Genomic DNA, 22,474 nt, shown 5'->3' with positions numbered 1-22,474 from the left:
GTGTGCAATGCAAACTGCACCCTCGGAGTGCTGCTGCCTTATGAAACTGCTGCGGCACATCCCCAGAAATGCCAGCATAATGCCAGCACAATATCGCATCACACCAGCTCCTGGCCTCTGCAACCCCCGCAGCCCGGCCCCCACCTTTCAGCCTTTCTGGCTTCCGTGTTAGCCGTGCAGCTGCAGCTTCCTGCCCATTAACCCTGTAGCACTTGGTGCTTTTTAAGACCCAAGACAGGCCCTAGCAGAACGGTGATTTCCCTCCATGGCGAGTTATCTGCCTCCTTTCACAACAACACTGGCACAGCCTTCCAGATGGCTCCGCTTTACCTTTTATCTTCTACAATTCGCAAATGGAACCAAAGGAGGAAGCTGCGTGGCAGCAGCCGGCTTGATCCTGGGCCAATTCCCAAACCCACGACTCAGTTCTCATCCCTAATGCAGTGAAAGTGGGAGGATTTTTCCCTGTGCCGGGAAGGAAGAAGGTCTTAACTCCAGATGAAGATCTTAAAGGTCAAGCATTCTGAAGGGCTCCAACACTTCTGTTCAAACTCGGTGGTTTTGTTTAAAGTTGCAGGTAACTTGGCACTGCCACTCTCTAACCATCCACACGGTACAATGGAAACCACAGACAAAAAGGTGGCTCTGAAGCATGCTGCATATTATCAAAGGCTTATTTAATAACAACAAAACCAAACCCAATTGGAGTTGTAGGCAGTTGCACTAATCACTGAAAGGATAATTATTAAATAATGAGCTAAAATAACCTCAGCAAAATAAAGCTTCTCCCAATACAGCATGCAAGATCTAGGAACGTGCAAAACTGCTTAAAGAGTCTCCCATAGATCAGGGCCAGCTGAAAGCGGAATACACACCGCAGCCTACCTTACTGCGGTGCTAACGATCCCAGAGACAACCTCCACACACAAACCCAGGCCCTCCCTAGCTCCAGCAGCAGCTTTCACGGCCAAACCTCTTTGCTTGAGAGCCGACCCGACTTACAAGGCTGCAGCTCCGTAAAACTGACAATCCTGCTCTGCACTGTCCCACTCAGCATCCAGATTGTTTCTTGAGATACCATTGTCAGCAGGAAACTGCCAAACCAGCTCCTTCTGTGCTTACATTGTTCGTATCCTTGTGTTCTAGGCTGCAACAGCAGATTAACAGCCCAGAGTAGAAATGCTCATCTCCTAAGTAATTCTGGAGTCCCTACTGGAAGCATTTTCCCTTTTTAGCTTTGGCAGCGTTTTCCAGGGCAGGGAGCAGGAAGGCTCATGGAGTACCCTGGCAGTTTGTTCTGGTTTAGGAGTATGGCAGAAACTGGAGGGAGTGCTGCTGCCGAGGGGATGGCAGAGCCCACTCCAGCAGCAGAGCACGCTGCAGATGCATGGCATTCAGGAGCTTGCTTGCCTGGCTTTAGCAGCTCCAGCCATTTGAGACAGCTCTTTGTAACTGCATATCCAAAGGCCTATGCCACTTGGAGGCATCAGCCCCGACACACAAACACCCCAAATCTGATTCCTCCACACAGTAAACACAAGGCTTGTCACCCATGAACATGTATGCTCATCGAGTGCTCTGCTCTGCTATTATTCTCTTAAAAACCGAATCCTAATCCCTGTGAGGTAGAGCAAGGGAGCAAAACTAAATACAGCGAATTTGTCACTGCTTTCTGCTAAGCAGGACTCTGAGAATGCAGCACTGCTGGTGATGACTTGGAACACTGCCAAACTGACACATTTAAACGTACCAAAGAGAATCAGCCCACAGCAGATCGAAGCAGCCTAAGAAAGGGCTTGAGGTCCTACCCTGATGATTCAAGAAAAGAGGGGGGCAGGGGGGAAGAAAAACATTTACAACCCTCCAGTCATTAGCATGAACAGAAGCACAGAAACCGTATCAGACAGAACACAGCATCTGTATGCAGCCACTAGGCTGCTCTGCTAAGACAGACAAAAGACTTCTGTCGGGAACCAGAAAGGGAAAGCTTGGAATATCTTTTGCTTTATTTTCTTTCTATGTGCATTCTGCAGCAGGAGGTACAAGTTTGGTTGAAGGCACAGAGGTACGTCTGGAGAGTTCAGAGTTTGTGTGCTGAGTCACAGCTTCCAAGTGCATGTCCTGCTGCAGCTTGGCCAAATCTTTTGAATTCTTTGGAGGGGGAAGGGAAAGGAAGGTAAAGGAAAACAAAGGAGAGAGGCAAGGGAAGCAAAAGCTTTGTTAAAGCGGAGGGCAGAGATTAGATTAGCTTGAGTCTGTCCTTTTCAGTGCTTTGGAGATGTTAAGGGCAAACGGAGCTCCAAGGCGGGGGGTGGGGGGAAGGCTAAAAAGAGAAACCAAAGCAAAGATGGAAAGCAGGAGTTCAGCCAAAAGGAAATTAAAAGGCATCAGTATCAGAAGTGCAGCCTGCTCTGTTCAGAGTTCTTGCAGAGCCGTGCCCACGGTTCAGAGGCTGCGGGCAGAGGGCACGGCCAGCAGCACAGTGTTGTGAGAGACTCTGCAGCCTAATACAGACTGAGTCTACACAAAGTCCAGCAAGAGGAGAGCTGCCTGTGTGACAGAAACAGGGTGATTTGTACCCCTAAAAGGGGGGAAGAGAGGGAACGGGTGGTGAAGGACAAAAGATGGAGCTTTTAAAGTGACATTTTGAACAGATGATACACAACAGGAGAAGGAGAATATTTTGTTCTCCAAGGCTAACAATAATAATGCAAACAAACCAACCAAAAACAACAGGGGAAAGAAGCTGCGTGGAGGGCTTGTAGCTTGAGCCTGGACTGTCCAGGCCTGGCAGCCCTGAATTCCAGCCTAGGAACACGATACAGTGTAAGTCATGGCTTTCCTTTAAGCTTTATCCCAGCTCTGCTGGAGTAACAGTAAGTGCTCAGGGTTCCGAAGGTGAATTGCCATTGCACACCATCCAACAGGAGCAGGTCCCACATTTTCAGAAGTAGGCTGGGTGCTAAAAGTAGTGACCAGGCTGAGACTGGCAAGCCTGTAAATGATCAGAAATCACTGGGGAAGGTCTGTCTGTTGTGCTGTATGCTGGAGATCTGCTGCAGGAGGACAGTTTCTCTTGACAGCCACTGTGCAACTACCTCCTGTAAATCTTCTTCTGAAGGAAATCCCCGTTCATGTTCAGTCATTTGCCCAAAACACCTGAGGGGGATGGAGGGGAGGAAGAGGGGAAAAGCATCTGAAGCTTTTTAAGACAAGTGCTACAGCTCTGTTATCTAAAGTCACAACCCTCACATTTCACCCCCAATTTGAACCAGTCTCCAAGATGCAGCAGCTGGGAGATGGGTTGTTGGATACTCTGTACAAAACAGGCTTCTCATTATTGTATCTTTAAATTATGTGATTGATATTAAAAGCCTAAGAGGTAGAATTGATTTCAGATTTCATAGGCAGACAAATAGTTTTTCAGTTAGCTGGAAAGCAGCTGTGAGACATATGCAGACACAGGGCACATTAGACCTAGAGCATCCCCAGCCTGCTGCTGAGCAGCACCCATGCAGCAGGGGGATTTACCACACCTGCTCCACGCCAACACCCTGAGTCCAGCTCACTGCAGTGCAAGGGCTGTGGCTGTGGAATGGGGGTACACTGCATGAGAACCTGACAGGCTGTGTTTCATCACGGGGTTCTGATGGCCAAGCATGAGGCACCCTGCAGGCAGCACTTGCTCTGCCATCAAGGCTCTTCCCAAGCAAAGAGGAGAAAGCTTGGGAGGAATTATTTGGAACAGTCTGGATAATGCTAAACTCCAGTCCTTTTGCAACAGCCTCTTTTCCTCTTCAGGTGTGTTCACTTTCTGGGACCACTGGGCTGGCAATGACAGCAAAGTGACCTTTTTGCTGGTTTGGCTTTAAAAAAAGCTGAGAGCTCACAGAGGACTCCACCACCTAAAGCTGAAACCAGACGCTACAGTGAAGGAATTCGGATCCTAGTGTTACTCCACTGATTCTTCCTCTCTTACGCTTCTACCTTATCGCAACTTGCTGCAGACTTAGACTGTATCATTGCCAATTTTGACCTCTCTCCTGCCTCTCGGCACAGTAGGTTTGCAGTTCGGCCTCAGCTTTAAGGCTGTGCATATTCACACCTTTCACCTCCTTATCTGCTGTTCCAGTTGCTGAATTCATCTCGGTGTTGTGGTTTGCCTCTCGCCAACAAAAAGGCCTCCTCTCCTTTCTTTACCCACTACAAAAGTGCAGCACAATCACTGTCACAAACTCTGAACCCACAGTTCCACCACTTTTTTCCCACTATTATTTTCGAATCAGATGTACTAAGTTAACCACCTCACGGTTCCTTCCAGCCACAGCCTCAGCTCGGCCGCGCTGCCAGCAGCACTGCCTGCACGATCACAGAGAGCAGCGAGTGAAGTACTTACGGCGCTAACTTTTAACCCAGGAAGAGCTCCACAACACTGCTGCCACAACAATGGTCGTGGCATGACCGAGAGCTCAAGACAATTCAAACAACCACTTCCACCAAGAGGAATGTTGGTGAGGCTCCATGAGCAAGCACTGCATCTCTGTTTTCGCTGGGCTGGTGCTATTAACCAGGTTTTCTTCATGCCCAAACGGCATCGTAGATCTGTCCTTGTCTCCTCACCCTTAGGAGAGGGCAGGAAGTAAGCCAGCCTTTGAAATATAATCTGTCTGAAAGGAACCAACACATTTCCCAGCTGCAGCTTTGTTTGCTGTAGCTGGGTCTGAAGGTCTTGCCCACAGCTCGCACACACTTCACTCACATTAGCCACCCTCTGCATGAACTGCTGCCTTCAGCTTAGCACCTCCACCGGCTATTATTTCCCATGCACTGCTGCATTTACAGACTGTGTAAAGCCTTCCTCATCAGGTAACAGAAGTGAGGGCACCCCTAAGCTAGTGCCACTGTAAAGCTGGGAGGCTTACTGCAAAGAAATCTGCACCTACAGCAACCCCAGGGAGCTCTGGCAGGGCAGAACGAATCCTGCAGCATTAATTTCACTTGCCAAAAACGTCATGAAATCCAAGTGTGTTAATGGGGTACACAAATGAGTCTTAACTGTGCGACTAGGCTGCAAGATTCTGTTATTAAATGAACTTCAGGACTACTTCTTTTAGAGCCATAACATTCTCACATGACACGATGACAGATGGCAGAGTTTAGAGGGTTCTAAAGTGAAGCTGCATGCGACATTTCAACCACATTAGGAGCAACAGAACAAAAGTATAGAGGAAATAAATAGATTTGTCTATGGAAGCTGCTCCCAAAGAGGAGTTCCCAAAAAGAACAATTCTGACTTCTTGCATAATGAGTCTTGCTTAATCCTGGCTTTTAAAGATGTGTTGAGAAACGCTCCAAGGCGCTACAATGAGCACTGAGAACAAGCTGCGATGCTCTCTGCACCTCAGAGCACCTCCAGGAATGCAGGAAATGCCAAGAGCTGTTTCACGGAGGAGGCAAAGGAATTCTGCAAATATTTCTTAAGCCCCTCTAGGCCACATCCACCAGCAGCCAGAGGACAACGCTAGAACTGTGGCTCTTGTTTCACTCTTTCTCTCGACCTCTCAGCTCTGCTTCTCTCCAAACCACTGCAATTCCTGTCCTGCAAGCTGCACGGTTTTAATCTCTTCTGTGACTGTTCCTTCATGGGACTTGAGAATGCTCTGGTGAAAGAAACCAATCCTGAACTGTGCAAACACCTTGAGTGCTGTGTCCAGTTCTGGGCTCCTCAATTCCAGAGAGATGTTGAGGTGCTGGAAGGTGCCCAGAGAAGGGCAGCAAGGCTGGGGAGGGGCCTGGAGCACAGCCCTGTGAGGAGAGGCTGAGGGAGCTGGGGGTGTGCAGCCTGCAGCAGAGGAGGCTCAGGGCAGAGCTCATTGCTGTCTGCAGCTGCCTGCAGGGAGGCTGTAGCCAGGTGGGGTTGGGCTCTGCTCCCAGGCAGCCAGCAACAGAAGTAGGGGACACAGCCTGAAGCTGTGCTGGGGGAGGTTCAGGCTGGATGTTAGGAGGAAGCTGCTGGCAGAGAAAGTGATTGGCATTGGAATGGGCTGCCCAGGGAGGTGGTAGAGCAGCCGTGCCTGGAGGTGTTGAAGCCAAGCCTGGCTGGGGTCTGGTTGCTTGGCCAGGGATGGGTGCTAGGTTGGGCTGGATGAGCTTGGAGCTCTCCTCCAGCCTGGCTGATTCCATGATTCTATGAACAGCATAATACCATGATTCAGGAGAAGACAATGTTTAAAATTACTACCTTTAATTCTGATGTACACTGCTCCTCCTCCCCATCTTTGAGTATTTTTTCTGCCATTATATAAAGTACAAAAGGAAAAATGATGCCAACCATTCTAAATTGAGGATGCAAATCAAAATCATTTTTGTGGCCTAAGTAAAGCCTGACACACAAGATGCTTGCAACACACCCCACCAAAACAATCTAAAGTGGATACAGTATCAACTCCTTAACCACTCTTGCAGCACCAAGCTTGTAAATCTGACAGAGATAAACACTAAGTCAGAGAGATGAAGAATCTTCATTCTAGTTTGAATTTATCAGACCACAGACACTACCTGCAAAGGTATTTTGGATCCAGCTCCTAAATGAAGCCTTTGAGTTTACTTAACTGAGATGGCTAAGTTTTATATAAGGCTTTTTTGCCCTTAAAAGGGGTGCTGGTATCACCACTCATGGTCTGCAGAACCCTTCAGGGAACCAGTTCAGTTGACTCAACCAGCAGAAAACTGGAGGCAGAAATGGGGTCAGACTGCAGTCATGGCCAGCAGAGGGAAGGAGAATGGGAGATTAACCCAGCAGGTAGGGGCAGGTAGATCACCTCAAATCATCTCTCTATTCCTCTTTTCCCCTGAGTCACTGCTGCAAACCAAACTCATACACAAATCCTGGCCGGTCCTCTGGGCTCCCTATGGCCTGCCTTCTCCCTGCTTCTCACTCATCCACAGTGGTTTGGGTGAGATCAGTTCTTTGCATTCTTAGGAGGAAAATGAACCTTTTAGCACTCAGTCTTTTCATTTTTTCTCTACAGGAGTCTATATTAAACCCAAACCAAAACCATACATTGCCATACCCCAGTTTCTTTGCAGCCAGCACCTGCGTAGAGCTACAGTGCATGCATCTCTTCAGGGAAGTTTAGATCTTGATGGACTGACAGAAGAGATTGCCACCAGCATTTCAGCTTTCACCCCCAAAATTGACATTGCACTTTTTCTGGCAGCCCAGGAGGGGACAGAGGAACTGTATGAAGCACACCCACTTGGAGTCCTGTGTGCAGTTCTGGAGCCCCCAGCACAAGAAGGACATGGAACTGTTACAGCAAGTCAAGAGGAGGGTCACGAAGATGCTGAGAGGGCTGCAGCAGCTCTGCTATGAGCACAAGCTGAGAGGGTTGGGGCTGTGCAGCCTGGAGAGAAGGCTTCAAGGAGACCTTGGAGTGGCCTTCCAGTATCTGAAGGGGGCTTGCAGGAAGGCTGGGGAGGGACTATTGACCAGGTCTGGCAATGACAGGATGAGGAGTAATAGGTTTAAACTGTCAGAGGGGAGATTCAACCTGGCTGTTAGAAAGAAGTTGTTTGCAGTGAGGGTGGTGAGACACTGGCACAGGTTGCATAGGAAGGTTGTGGCTGCTCCCTCCCTGGAGGTGTTCAAGGCCAGGTTGGATGAGGGCTTGAACGACCTGTTCTGGTGGGAGGTGTCCCCGCCTATGGTGGGGGGTTGGAACTGGCTGAACTATGAGGTCCCTTCCAACCTAAGCCATTCCGTGATTCTATTCTAAATAGCAACCTCTCTTTTTAAGAGCTGAGCAGCATGGCTGTGCAAGGCAGAACATGGGAACTGCAGCTGTCTGTATCATTTAAAATCATCCTATGCAACTCATGTGTAACAATTCAAAGTTCTCTTTAACATTGCTTCCATTTGCAAAGGCTTCTAAAGGAAGCCCTAGAAGAGGCAATTTCTAATCAGCAGTTTCTTAGAAAGGCAAGGTTGAAATTCCTGCTTGTCCTTGGCTGGTTTGGGTTTTTTAACAAAGAAGCCACCTACATACCTTTTTGTATGGCTTTATTCTTCATGTTAAAAGATGATGAAAGGTTACATAATTGTCCAACCATGCTGCGCAGGTTTATGAGCACTTGAAACCCATGGAAATGACTTAAAAGGAAAAACGAGTTCTGCTGTGGAACAACCTGACACTGGTTTCAACCCTCTGCCGCGCTGCTTGCCAAAAGACAGTCGTAAGGTTGCAGCCCTGAACTAAACCTCTCTGCAGCACTGCCTGTAGTGGAACCGAGTCCTCTTCCACCTGCTCTGCATGCCCGGTCCCGGTTTGGGTGTTCCCACAGGATAGGCACTGCTTTGTACACACATAATGAGCACATTATGTAAACGTTATCTACTCCCCCTCACACCTCTGTCGCCCCGACTGATCGATCGCTTTCCAGTGCGGGAGGGCTCGGTCCCGGTCGCCGGTCCGGTCCCGGAGCTCCCCGCCTCAGTAGGAGCGTAGCGGCCTCTAGCGGCCACGCTCTGTTACTGCAGGGGGACCAAATCGGCAGCTCGCGTCCAGCAAGCGCCTCTGGGAGCGGCTCTGGGCACAGCGCTCAACGCTCAGCGCCGAGTCGAGGTTACAGTAGGGACTTTGACGATCTGCGCCAGCCCGAGGGTGACGTTTCCTCAGGAGATACAGGCATCGATCTACTGCGACAGCACAAAGACAGACAATCCCAGCCCGTGTTTAACCCCACGCGCTGCTTGGTGTCAGCACCAAGGCTCTGGATGAGCCACCCTGAACTGACCTGCAGCAGGTACCGTTCTGGGCCGCCAGAAGTGCCCAATGCCTTCCTGGTGAAGGTAACAAAAGAGCAACCTGTCCTGCTCTTGCCTCGAAGCACTCACATACCTCTCTTTAGGTTAGGGCATAATCTTCCTCTAGCCACATCAAATGCCTGATCTTTACTTGGAGGAACACAAGCAAATAATTTGAAATCATTGCTAAAGCTCAACACGTTTTTGCCATGTAAGCTGCAGTTAAATACCTAGCACTATGTAAAAAAGTCTTAGCTAACCATGGGTAGAAAGATGAAGGCCAGAGGCAAACTGTATGGTGCAGCAGCCAGAAAACACCAAGACAATCAGGACTTCTCTGGTAGAAGGCTTACAGAAACCAGCATCAGGGGACACTTGCATAACCCCAGCAAATACGTGTTCAAGAGAGCTCAGTTTTCAAGTTAAACCAAAGGACTTCATTTAGTCTCGTTCCCCACAAAACCTTCCTACATCATCACAACAACCAAGACAACCACAGAGACATTTAGCAATGTCGTAGGTCTCCTAGGGTAGCCCAGGGGCCTCTAGTTTCTAGTGGCCAAGACCAGGTCAAAAGCTCCTCCTAAACCTCATGCCATATGGCAGCCTCATGAAGACATCTCAGCTCCCAGACAGCACTTCCAGTTACACCAGAAGTCTCCTCTATTTAGGAAGCTAAGAAACTGAAAATGGCTTGGACAAGATGACACAGTTGGAGTGCTGGTTAACAGCTACCTGGAAGGTGGAGGAATTGAGGCTTTCACTCTCTCTGGAGATGCTTTTGTCACACAGCCTGTACAAACTAGCCAGAAGAAACACATCCAGGCAGGCAGACAAAAGCCTATGGAGTTCAGCGTCATCCCACCTGCCTTAAACTATGACTTCTGTACCACACTACTTCCTCTTACAAAGAGATGTTGTTATTGATTCCTCACTAAACTCATTAGTAAAACAGTTTTCTGTGTCTACAATGTGACAGGCAAGAACAAGACTCTTCAGAACAGACCTATCTTATGAACATCAGTAAAAGAAGAAAGCTAAAGCAGATGTGGAACATTTCTAACACACACCCAGTGGAAGCCAGAAGGAACGCATGCTGTCCCACACTCCATTAATCCACCTGCAGTGCACACAGCACTAAATCACAACGGCACAAAGACACACAGAAGTACCTGTAGCAATTTCTCCTCTTACAACTCCAAGCATACCCCTTGCATAATTGCAGCCTCTACATGCTGCAGGCTGCACCTTTCACTGCTTTGTACATGCACACAAGGAGGAAACTTTTCTGCCCCATGTGTTTCAAAGCCATTGCACTACTTAAGGGGTATTGTTCTTCCCCACCACAGATCCATCCTGGCTACGTGATTCTATGTTCTGTTAGACAGAGTCTCTATGCTACCCTGTGTTTATACAATGACCAATAAAAAAAACCCAAAACCTAACAAACCAGAAATCCCAACCTTGGGTGATCTGTTAATGCACAGCAGGAAGCCATAAAGCCAACCTCAAAGCATTTTCCTTGTGTTTTTTAAACTGCATTTACTTACCCCATGACTTCCCCCATCCTTCTGTGTGCTCAGGCAGATCTCAGGATGATTTCTACAACTCTGCAAAAGAAAATAATTTCACTTTGCTTTCTCTGTAGAACAGCAAATCAACAGAACTTCATATCAGGATAAGTGTTGAATGCTGTGCAGTTGTCCTGAGCCCAGGCAGCTGGTGGGACACAACTTCCTCATTTTCTGTTTAATTGCTTGACTAAATGCCTAAAACAACAACAGAAAAGTGGAAACCTTTTCTCAACTGGAGCCTGTGGTGGTTTAGGTTGTTTACTTTTTTCCTAGATGAAGTAGCTGTGAAAATAAGAATAGCTGTGCTTGCTAGGTTTGTTTAAAGGACAGGACAATGCACAGTGGGCTGCATGCGAAACTGGCCCACAGGTAGCAGAAACTGTGGGATCAAAGAGAGAAAAAAACAACCTTTGGCTCTTTAAACGTGTCTATTTACTTGAAAGTAAATAGACAGAATTCTAGGCAGGGCATGAAAGTAGGTGGCCAGGAAAATGAGTTGACATCATGTAGATCCATGCAACTATCTCAGTTTCCAAATGTTAGACAGTCTAAGTTCTCAACAGATATATGAGAAACTAAGGGTAAGTAATCGAAGTCTGGGGGTTCAATGAGCCTGCACAGACGTGCATGGCTCTAAGAAACAGTTTACTTAGGTTCCAAGGGCAGGGTTGGCACACCAGAGATTTACCAAACACTTGTGTCATGTACACAGCGAGCAGAGGGAATACCTCACCACCTTGACCGTGATGCTGCAACCCAGAAGAGGCTTGGGAAGAGGAGTGCGAGCCCAGCCAAACGCCGCGGTTGAGCAGCACGTTTAACGGCAAACAAACCCGGGAGCAAGGAAAGGAGACTGCCCGGCCGCGGATGAGGGAACGCGGATCAGCTGCGCACAAGGATGAGGAGGAGCTTCCTTTAGACACCTCAACGGGTCACAGTCCTGTCACCCGTGAGAGCAGAGAGAACAGTGCGGCCAGAGGGCTGCTCTGCGAGAGCATAGAACAGAGCGGAGCTGCCCGGCTGCCTACCGAGAGGGAACAGAGCGGAGCTGCCCGGCTGCCTACCGAGAGGGAACAGAGCGGAGCTGCCCGGCTGCCTACCGAGAGGGAACAGAGCGGAGCTGCCCTACGAGATTACAGCTACCTGGCCGCCATCGGAGCTGCGCCGAGCCCAGCTGCCACAGCACCCAGACGAGGCGCAGACGCCCCCTCTGCCGAGCCTCAACCTGCGGGAAACTGCTCAGCACCCAGCCCGGCTGCGGCCAGGCGCCGCGCACCGAGCCGGCAGCACGGATTGGCAGCCGGTCTGCGTCACTCATAACGGACCCGGGCTGCTGCCCGCTGCCTTCCAGGCGTTTCCAGCGTCGCCCGGCGATTTGTTAACGCAGCTGCCAATCCGAAGAGCTGCTAAGTTTGATTGGCCGGGGTGGGGTGGGGGTGATCCTTTGCGGGCCGCGGCGTTTGCCCAGCATGGATAACGGCGGCAGAGGGGAGCGGGGCGGTGATGTGCTGCTTCTGGGCTCGTTATTGAGAACCACGCGGATTTTACATCCTGCGTGGTGATGTCTCTTCTGCTGCGGCTCGTGTTCGAGGTACTGGCCGTGATGAGAGGCCGGTGGTTGAGCAGCTCTGGTCCTGCTGTGGGGCAGTCGCGGCGTCCTTGGCTTCCTGCTCTGAAACTTCCCCAGGACACCCCTTCCAGGCTTCATCCTCCTGCCAGACAGCTTTGCTTCATCCCCTCAGGCTCTGTCTGCCTTTCCCCTTCTTCACGCCCAGCGTCATGTCGCTGTTTCGCCCGGAGATCTGACTGCATGGGCACCCTCGTCTCCACGTCTCGATTGTCGTTCAAGTGCAGCAAGCTTCGTTTTAATGCCCTGCCCCAGCTCCCATATTCCTCAGTGCCCTCTGCTGAGTTACCTTTGTCAGCTCTCACTGCGCAAGCCTCTCTCTTACCCTCCTCAGCTGATTCCTTTTCCCGTCCAGTTTTCTTTGGTCTCTGCATGTTTCCTTCCTAGCACCCTCTAGTAAGTCCCCTTTTACTCAGTTCCGGTAAATTGCCCTCAGCTCTGAGGCTGCGATCTCACTGTTGGATCAGTTTCATGCAGTCGCTGTCTTATTTGCCATAGCTTAGTGCAAATAGATGGTAGGAATGTTACATTAAATTACAGGGGCCTGTAATTTTGTACTGAAAATGTTTACCACGGGACTAGAATGTATTTGCTTTTAAAAAAGAAATTGGTACAATAGTGAACGCCTCATGCCATAAAAGTATCATCTTCCGAGCAGTTTGAGTGATTTGCTCAGCCTTCATCTCAGCCTGCGGCTCACAAGACAATGTCCCTCGGACGTGTGCCGCAGGACTGCAGTACCGGTAATTCAGCACCGGGCGGCAGCACTGAGCGCGGGCACTACAAGACATAGCCACTGCAGGGAGCCACCGTGGCCAACCCGGAGTTCCCTTCCCCGGGACTGCAGGTCCCGGCACGCCGGCCCCGCTCCGCCCGCGGACTGGCTGTGCCCCACTCGTGCCCGCCGCGGCTGCCCATCCTCATCCCCACCTGCGCGGGGTGCGGGTCCGCCTCGCCCGCGCTTGCAGCTCCGCGCTTTACTCGCCGCGCGTCCGCTAGTACCGCGCCCGCGGGACGGCTGCGGCGTTTCCTTACCGGGAGGCAGCAAGGAGCGCGGGGGCAGCAGCCCGCAGCCACCGAGAATCCATTGCCCTTAGCGGAGTCTGGCAGCGAGCAGCGCCGGAACGGCAACGCCGCTGCGCGGCTCAGCAGCCGCGGTGTCTGCACGGGGATGTGCGGTGGGAGCGCAGCCGCTGAGGCGCTACAGGCAGAGGCAGCTCCCGAGCCGTAAATCATAGAATCATAGAATGTCAGAGGCTGGAAGGGACCTCAAAAGATCATCTGGTCCAGCCTCCCTGGTAGAGCTGATCACACTGGAACGCATCCGAACAGTTCCTGAGTATCTCCAGAGAGGGAGACTCCACAGCCTCCCTGGGCAGCCCATTCAAGTGCTCTGTCACCGTTACAGGGAAAAAATTCCTCCTCAGGTTCACATGGGACCTGCACACATGTAAACCCATGTATAACTTCATGTAATGCCCACTGAGACTGGAACGTTTTGTCACTTTAGTTAAGGAAGACTGAAGAGATACCTACTTACAATTAGATGTGAAAACAAAGTGAGAAAACAAAGGACAGTGTAAAACTGAAGGCAGACTGCTCACAGGAGACAGAAGGGCAAGCAGTGAGTTAGTGCCATTGCTTAATGACTCATGGGCCTGGGTCCCTGAGAGGTACAAAAAGCCCTTCCAAACTGAGCAGAAGGAACGCAGGAATCGTGATGATGACTCCAAATCTGGCATTCTGTCCCCTGTTTTACCACCAGCACTCCTGGCTGGACTAGCCAAACATACTCATCCTGGTCCTTGTTAGAACAAGTATGGAAGATCAGCTGAAACACGCAGGAGAAAGAGCGGAGCCCACTGAAATCAGGTTTGGTTAAAGTGAATTCACAGTTAGCTTTGCTGTATTCTACCTCAGTAGCCACTCCCAGCCGATGGTTGTAAAATGGCCATAAACTGAGTACCCTGTTCCTACAGCAACACATCACAGAGGGGCACCAGGCAGGCAAGCAGGCCCCAGGGAGCTGCCTTGGTGCAATACTTTTCCGTTTCTTTTGCCCGAAGGAAGAGACTTGACACACAGTTTCTGCTGTTAGAGCAGGAACTCCTGGTTTCACAGTTCAGAAAGAAGAAATAACTGCTAGAAGAAGTCAGTTCCTGAAAACCAGCCCCAGCATGAAATTACAGAGGATGCATTTCTGGGCAGTGACACATGCACAGCTGTGCCAGTCTGAGCCACCTGGCCGCAGGGAGGGCCAAGGAAATGGTTATTTCTGTTTACCTTAGAAACCAGATTTCAGGTGCAAAGCAGAAAGCACAGGTGAGAAATTCCTGCAGGTCTCCTGGCTTCTCAGAATGCTACTATTTTAGAGTGAATTGAAAGGGAAAAGCCAGGATCATCTGCACAATCGTCTGCAGAATCAGTGTTGGCCACACGAGCAGCAGGAGTTTAAGAATCGTGAGATATTTGGTACCAGTGACCTCTTCTTTCCCTGGACAGCCACCAAGTGATGCCAGTGTCTGCCAAACACAACAGATCAATTAGTGCACTATCAGTTGGTAGAAGATGATTTTCTCAAACCCCCAAACCCAAAGGCAAATATTATTCCAGTGGTTTTGTAATAGAAAAGATGTAGTGGGGTGAAACTTGGGATATCAGATTAGCAGAGCAGTGTCAAGCCCTGGCACCTCTCTTGCCTGTGTTGCCAGCTCTGTAGGCAGGGATTGTGCTCACTACAGACACTGCCTTTTACATAACTAACTAGATAAGAAGAAGAGCTCAGGGTAAGTGCCGGTGCCACAGATGCCCTTGTATGAGAGTGTTGTGCTTCCAAGGATACAGAGCAGCCACTCGGGGTCGGCACAGTCTGTGAGCTCAAAGGACTGCGCTCTCTTTTAGCCAGCCATGCACTCTAAGCTGAGCAGATGCTTTACCGCTGGAGGCACTCGGGCACAGGGTGGTCTCACAGCTAAGTAAGGTGCCACACTGGTGGCCAGAAGGGTCTTCAGTCTGGTCTGAAACTGAGCAAAGTTGTGTGGCTGTGAGTAAAGATGAGCTAAAGAGGCAGCACCTGAGTACAGTGCTAGGTTCTGCAGAACAGGTTTGGTTGCTCAAGGTTAATGCTGTGCCACTGGGAAGAAAAGCTTCTCCAAGCCATGATACAGTGTTTGCAGCCCAGCAAGAATACTGTGGCCATGACCTGGTCTTTGGCACTCAGGGATTCCAAACAATCTTTCAGAGACAACAGCAGCCACAATTATCCACTGTGGAACATACAACGAACTCCTAACTCTGGTTACAGCCCTTCTAAAGCTCTGAGTGTCTGCCTGCCTCTGCTGCAAGAATGGAGCACAAGGGAGAGAGAAGCACGGCAAAGCTGTGGGGAGCACCCAGGGGAGATGAGGCTGCTTGTGGGGCAGGAGGAGTGGATGGCAGCCACCACTTCTGGAAGAGGAATCTCCTACTCCTGCTTTGGTTGCAAGCCCTGACAGCAGGGTGTGTCCTGCATGGCAGCAGGGACAGCTGTGGAGACTTCTCAGCATTCCCATACAAAAGTCTTGCTTAGTCCCCAGCGATCTCTGGCCTTGGCACCTTTCCTGCTTGGCCAAATGTTAGAGCTGGACCTGCAGTTCAGCTCAGGACAAACCCAGCACCACCACACCACCACTGATGTTCCAATGGTGCTGCTGTAGCCCTAAAGCCGAGATGACACAAGAAAGGTCAGCAGGGTGAGAGAGTCACTTCTTAGGCCAGCAGATGGGACTGGAAAACATGGGAAAACCACAAGCATGGGAGATTTCTTACACCAGGTCCTGCTAATTGTGTTTTAGAGGACATGCTGGGTTTCTGGGCAGGAACTGAAAGCAGTTATTTATACCCACACTGCTGATGTGCATTTCTAACTCACCATCTTGCCTGACTTGGTTTTTGAGTCTTTCAAAGCTTCCATTTCCCCTGCCCCACATCTTTTCTCTCTCTCATACTCATATCCCTGACACTGATCCCCAGGCTAGGGATTCCCCCAGGACCTCCTCCTGTTATTTCCTCAAACCTCATCCTCCCCTCCCTCAGTCCTACCCTTCTTGCACTGTGATGAACACAAACCTCTATCCTGACTCACCCCAAGTTTCCTTCATTTCTGTGATCTTGTTTCTCTTGTAGGGAAATGCTTCTTCCATGAAAAAAATATCAGAATGTGTGGATTTCCTCTTCCCCTTGCTGCACTCCTGCCTGCCTTTCCATCTTCAACGTCTCTCTTTTGTCTCCAGCCTAGGAATTTTTCATCTTCCTCACTGCTTCCTGCTGTGCTCCACCCAGTTAATGATCTCCTTAATTCTGCTTCTGAGTCTTTCACACTAGTTCAGCTTCTCTCTGCTAACAATATCCCCTTCCCCCTCAATTATCTGCTCACCTTTCCCTCTGTTACAGCCTTTTCCTTGCACCTCTCAGCTCACTGAGCAAGCTGCTTCTCAGTCCCTTGCAGGTTCATTTCCTGCCCTCCAATCTTCTCTTTTGTTCTTGTGGATGCTACCATCCCACTGCCATGCAGCCTCTCTGCAGGGCCTGCACCATCCCCCTCTCTGTCCATCTACAGCTAAACATCCTGCCCAGAGTCTCAGTGGTTTATACCTCCAGAGGACACTCTGACAGGATGAACAAGTGCAGTCCTGTGGGAACAAAGGTTTCCAGCCCATGGCTCCTCAGCTGCCCTCTTTCCATAAGCGCCCTTCCCCTTTTCCAAGAGCTCATCATCACACCTCTGCAGCTGCCTCTGCTTTAGGCTCATCCAATCTGATCTCCCCAAGTTTTTCAAGCTCTCCATTCTCTGTATCCTCGAGGTCAGCCCAGGGCTGGTGTAATACTTTAGCTGAAGTCTTACTAACAACAGGAGCACATGGGCCCAAGGACACGGTGCCAAGGCAGCTGTTGATGGCATTTCAGCCATAGGTCCTTCCAGGCTGCCAGCCATTGCAGCAATGATGCATGAGCCTTTCTACAGCAGTGGTGCAGTTAACTGCTGGGAATCTTGTGCAAGCAGGTTTCCAAAGCCTGCTTTTGAAATTACCCTGTGGGTTCTTGTTGCAAATCAAAGTCAGGATGTGTGATAGCTGCTGCTGCTTCCTTCTCTGGTGCCCTGCTCTGGCAGAGATGAATGCAGAGCTGGGTTTGACTGGCTGCTTGGCCACTCCACACCAGCTGTTACTCGTCTTCTGGGTGCAAACAAGTTTATCTGTTTCAGTGTTTTGCAGGGGTTAACAGCAGAGTAGCTGTAATTTGTCGGCCCCTTCTCATGCCTCTTGCTCCATTTTTTGCACAGATGCTGTGCTTGCCCATTTCTGATCTTATGAAATTTCCACCCTTCAAGTTCTTCCAGGTAAGCACTGACATTCCTGAGATTGCCTCAGTCTCTCCTCTCACAGTAACTGAGATAAGTCCTAACAAAAGGAGATGAAGTCTCTTGTCCAGGACCGTGCTCAGAAATGGCAGAGAGAGAGATCCAAGAGCAAAATGCTAAGGGGCTGGTTTGGAAAATGAGCCAGACTGGAAAGAATCATTCCTTGTGAGGCAGTGGTGACAAGTTAATTTCCTGGGTGCCAATAAAACACTCTGCATGTGCAGATCAAAGTATCTTAACGTTTGCCATTGTGCCTTCCTAGTGAGAAAGCAGATGAGTAAGCACCCTCGGAGCACAGGCTGCAGTCATCACTTGTGCCTGCTACAGGGTGAGTGTTGGAGTTTATGGGGGTGAAGTTTCTTTCAGTGCAGGGAGAGTTACCACTGGAGATCCACCCCCCAGAGCCATTCAACCTTCAGTGGACAGCAGTAATTAATGGTAGCTGCCATTCCATTTAGAGACAGAGACTCTAAGGAGGGACACAAAGGCATAGCCGCGGTGAGCCCCAAAAAAGGACTGCTGAGGCAAAGGAAGAGTTTTGGTTTCTTCTCCCAGACGTAGGAGTACACTCATAGGGAGGGAACCCTGTGAACTTTATGATGAATGTGTGCTTTTATTGCATGAATACTCACCCGTGGACCATCCTGGGAAAAGATACTAATGCATCCTGACTGAAAAAAGTCCCTTCCCGCATGACGCATCAGTGAGTGCGAGATGCTGGGGTGCAGGCATGCAATTAGAGCCTCCACTTCTCTGAGCATCTCAGCTCTCTGGATAAGTAGCCTGGATTGCATAAGTGCAATGTTTTAAGCCCATGAGCTAATGTATGGTCACTAGGAAGTTTACGTGCCCACTGCTATGACTTACCTGCCTCACCCACCTCGAGTGCATCACAATTGGTCTGCAGGTAAGGAGAGGCCCCAGGTTTTCTCTATAAATGCTGCCAGACCGACAGGGCTTGAAGTCTTATCACATGGGCACACAGTTGCTCTCAGAAATCCAAGGTCCAAGGCACAGAGGAGCAAGGCAGCATGGCTGGTAAGTGGGAAAGGAAAAAAAGGAAAAGAAAAAAGGCAAGGAAAAGTCTCTTTGTGCATAAGGAATGGAAGGAAGGGGCAAGTGCATAACGTGCCATCTGATAGCCTTCTTGGGGGGGTCTGCTTTGGGAGGGGGTCTGGGCTGTTGAGTACACCTTCTTTGGAGATTATCAATGGGTTGTTTCAGCATTTGTCTTTCCTGAAGCTTCCAAAGGACACAAAGGGGAGAGAGATGCTCACCCACACATGGCCACGCCACAGACGGAAACCTCAGCCAGAGCAGGAGTCACAGCAAAATATCTCTTAGCATGGAAGAGTTAATTAGGAAGCAGCTCAGGTGTGAATGGATCTTGTGATAGTGGCAATATCTGTGCCAAGGCCAGAGCACAGGCTGGCTCCAGAGGCAGCGAGCTGTGGTAGCACTGTAAGTGCTTGTTAAAATTAGTGCAAAGGCACTTTAAAGTTGCTTGCACTTGCAGGCAACGCAAGCAGATGCCCAGCACTGAGGTCTGAGGAGGAAGGATATGAAATCCACACACTAACAAAAGTGGCCATGCTCTCGCCTAGGGCTGGCTGGCTCTGACCTCTGGACAGTGAGGGCTCAGTGCAGGGGATGCCACTGTACCACTTACAGGCACAGAGGCCCTGCTCTCTGTGGCAAAGGCTTGAAAATCTCCCAGCAGCAGTGAAAAGCAAGGATCCAGAGAGCAGAGTCTTGAGCACAGACAGGGCAGGCACTGCCTCCCCTGCCTGAGGCTGGGTTGCCCCTCTCACTGTCCCCGTGCCAGGAGCCCTGGCTGCACAGACTGGGGGCACAAAGGTTCCTCCAGGTACTGCCATTTGACATCATCCTTGGCAGTGCTGCTAGTACCCCTCAGCAGCATCTGCTCCTCCCTGGTCTCATGGCACTTGGCTGGTGACCTCCTAACTACCTGATCAAGAGCAGAACACAGGCTGCATACGATGGGCACAGGGCCCTTAACTGCCTCCCAAACCTGCTGCACTGAGCACAGGTTAAATAAATGGCAAAACACAACTTGGTAGGATTGGAGTGAGGAGGAAAATCCTTCTCTTTAACAAAAGACCTCTGAAGTGGGCAGTAAAACTCTTCAGCGACAGAGAGCGAGCTGCAAACCAGCTGCTTCTGCACTGTAACCCTTCCTTTTAAGCAAGAATTTGCCAGCAACACAGCCAAGAGGCGTTAGCAAGGTGAGCCCTAAGAGCTTCCTCTGTGAGTGCCACACACCAGGCTGCTCTGCACCACAACTCTCATCACATAAACCAGGGCAGCAATAGCAGCACTTAACGAACAAACTGCTGCTTGCTGGTCCCAGCCAGCTCCTGCTTGTGAAACAGACCAAGAAACAGCCAAGCTCGAGTTCAGTTGGAGATGTCACAAGTGCCGAGGATGCTTCCACAGTGCCATGCACAACTTCAATCTGCAAACCCAGGAGGTCTGAGTACAGAACTGTTTTCACCTCTTCTCTCCCTCCCCTTCCTCCCACCCCCATATCCACACCCTGCAAACGCATTTTTTTCCCCTCAGAAGTCCTTACTGCATCTGTGAGACAATTTTTAATACTCTGTCCTAACAGAATGCAGGAGATGCTGAGTGAAGAGAGGGGGAAGCAGCTACAGAGCTCCTATGAATCTGACGCTGTGGTGGCTTTTGGCAGTCTGGGCAGTCTGCAGCACGCTGCTGCCGCTGCTGCTAAGAGCTCAGCAGCTTTGCAGTCGCTCCAGATAATTATCTCTGCTCCTGCCTGTCGCTTTTAGGCTTCAGAGTAATTAGAGCTAAGGCCTAAGCCACATCTGCACCATCCTGGTTGTTTGTTTGCGTGAGCAGCACTTGCCTGCAGGCTGGGACACGACGCTGGGTTCTCAGCAGTGCTGCACTGTTGGCATCCTGTGCTGAGGAGTGCACAGCAGCAGCTGGGAGTTGAAGCCTCCAAATGATGTCTTTAGTCCATTCCCAAGGAAGAGATCTGTGCACAGCTGGGAGAGGCAGGGAAAGGCATTTAACTCTCCTGGGCAGACTCCTGCAGAGCTGGTGGGGAAGAGAACAACAATGCGAAGGAAAGAAAATAAACCATGAGGACAATGACTCTGCTACAAAAGGTCTTCTTCACTGCTGAGCCCAGAACTCTTCCTCCTCTATGTTCACTTCTTTGAAACAACGACTGGAGGGAGGGAAGAAGCCTGAGAGCAACTGGAAGAGGATGTCATGGACCGAACCAGGCTAAGACAGCTTAGAACTTTTGTCCTCTGAGGTCCAAAAGGATCTCTTGCTATCCACCAGGGCAGTCCTGTGCTCACAGCCACCACACAAGCTCTGCAGATACAACTTGCCTTACAGGAAGCTGCCTGGCCCAGGTGCATTCTGCTTGCCTGGCATTCTGAGCAGCCTTAGAACACCTCACTGCCCCAGCCCTCATCCTCACCTGCACCCACGACCTTTAATCCAAGGCTCTGGTATGCGGCATTCATCTGTGTTCCAAACCAAGCACATCAGAGGCCTCCAAGGCAACTTAACCAGAGCTGGGAATGAACACCTGAAGCTGATGCAACAGACACTTTTCTCCTTCCAGAGTGAGGTGCCAGTGTCTGCTTTTTGGAACATGCTGTTCCTAAGTGCACCATCTCAGCATCAGGCACCAAACCCAGGGACACCACTGACCTGCAGCAGAGTGGCACAGAAACCAGGACACCAAAGCACTGGCAGCTATGTGGTGAATAGCTACTGACTTGCTTTTGTTGTCTGGGGTTTTTTTCCAGCAGGAACTAATCTTTCTATCAACCAAAAGCAGCTTGTCATGCAGCCAAGGGTAGCCTGACAGCTTAAAGCCAGTTTGTTTTGAGATTTGTCAGGCTGTCATTAAGCAGAAGGTAAAAATATGAGCAGGAGAGCACAGCTTAACATCTGAGACCACTAAAGTTTCAACTGAACAGTTCAAAAGAAAGTTCTAAGAAATTTTAAGCTGAAGATTTCAAATCTCATTTTCAAATCACAACTGGGCCTGGAATGTGATAAGATAATTATCTCTCTTTAGTTTAAAGATTATTATTGAGCAGAGACTGAAAGCAGCAGTCTGAATTATACCCAGGTCCAAACAGCTCCATCTAATAACAGCTGTTTATAAGTCATGGCTAAACTATGTCTGCACATGAAATAGGTTGAGCAAGTTCCAGCTCTGCAATTTGCAAACATGATCCAGATCATCAAACAGAACTACTTAGGCTGCTGAATACTGAGCCCAGGCAGTTAAACTCTGCAGCTGGGAAGGGACACAGCTGTGACCAACCCAGCATCACTCGGGAGGATCCTCAGGGCTGTACACTGAGTACATCAGAATGTGCAGGTTGCTTTGTAGAAGCCTCAGGATTCCTCTATTTACTCTCCCTCTTTCCTAGCAGAAGCCACCTGCAAAGCAGAAGCAACAATCACTCTCCTTGAAGTCAAAGTGCACAGATTGGTCCTAGCTACATGCTCAGAGAGATCCTATCAAAACCAAATTGTGCAGCAGTGAAAGCAGTGACAGCCATCACAGGGCGCCAGTGTCCTCAGCTGGCATCTCCCTTCCACCATCTAAAGGTGCCAGGAGTGCTTGGCTGTTTGAAGTTGCTAGGCAGCAGTTATGTGCTGGATGAGCATCTCCTGTGTTCCTGCTTTAATGTAGCCTGGTTAACTCTGGGACAGAGGCAAAACCTTGATCATTGCTCTGCAATGACTACAAGGCAGTGGAAGGGGGAAAAGGCAGCTCCAGGAAAGCAATGGGCTCAGTGAATGAGTTCTTCTCAGAACTCACTGCAAATACTGCTCAGGAGGTGTTCCAAGCTTAAAAAAGGTGTGTAGCAAAGAGCTCTGCTGTCCTGTGTCAACACTGACAGGAAGAGCAGTGCCCAAACTGGGGCTCTATCTAACTGCTAGCACCTGGCCAGACTGCTGGGGGTAAATCATGTCCAAGTTTGGATCTGAGTTTTCCTTTTCAGAAGGAAATCAGATCAGGATGAGGGCACTGAGAAAGTGGAAGA

General features: G+C 49.9%; 1 protein-coding gene across 3 annotated transcripts in view; it reads right to left on the bottom strand.

The window, feature by feature from the left end:
* ZMYND8 (zinc finger MYND-type containing 8) overlaps positions 1–22,474 on the bottom strand; it is a 95,989-nt gene that overhangs the window by 42,599 nt on the left and 30,916 nt on the right. Inside the window, exons 3-6 of one of the 3 annotated variants that reach the window (XM_064167872.1) lie at positions 20,296–20,489; positions 18,273–18,440; positions 13,043–14,529; positions 10,357–10,416 (exon numbers count right to left, since the gene is read on the bottom strand). In XM_064167872.1, coding sequence (XP_064023942.1) covers positions 10,357–10,373 — 17 coding nt within the window. In that variant the 5' untranslated portion in view covers positions 10,374–10,416; positions 13,043–14,529; positions 18,273–18,440; positions 20,296–20,489. Of the gene's footprint in view, positions 1–10,356; positions 10,417–11,523; positions 11,788–13,042; positions 14,530–14,943; positions 15,079–18,272; positions 18,441–20,295; positions 20,490–22,474 lie in introns of those variants that run through there. The other 2 variants (XM_064167874.1, XM_064167873.1) reach the window with 2 other exon arrangements.

This window comes from Pogoniulus pusillus, chromosome 29, assembly GCF_015220805.1.
Source record: "Pogoniulus pusillus isolate bPogPus1 chromosome 29, bPogPus1.pri, whole genome shotgun sequence".
In the NCBI taxonomy this organism is placed as follows: domain Eukaryota; kingdom Metazoa; phylum Chordata; class Aves; order Piciformes; family Lybiidae; genus Pogoniulus; species Pogoniulus pusillus.
This window is presented reverse-complemented; position numbering and strand designations above follow the sequence as displayed.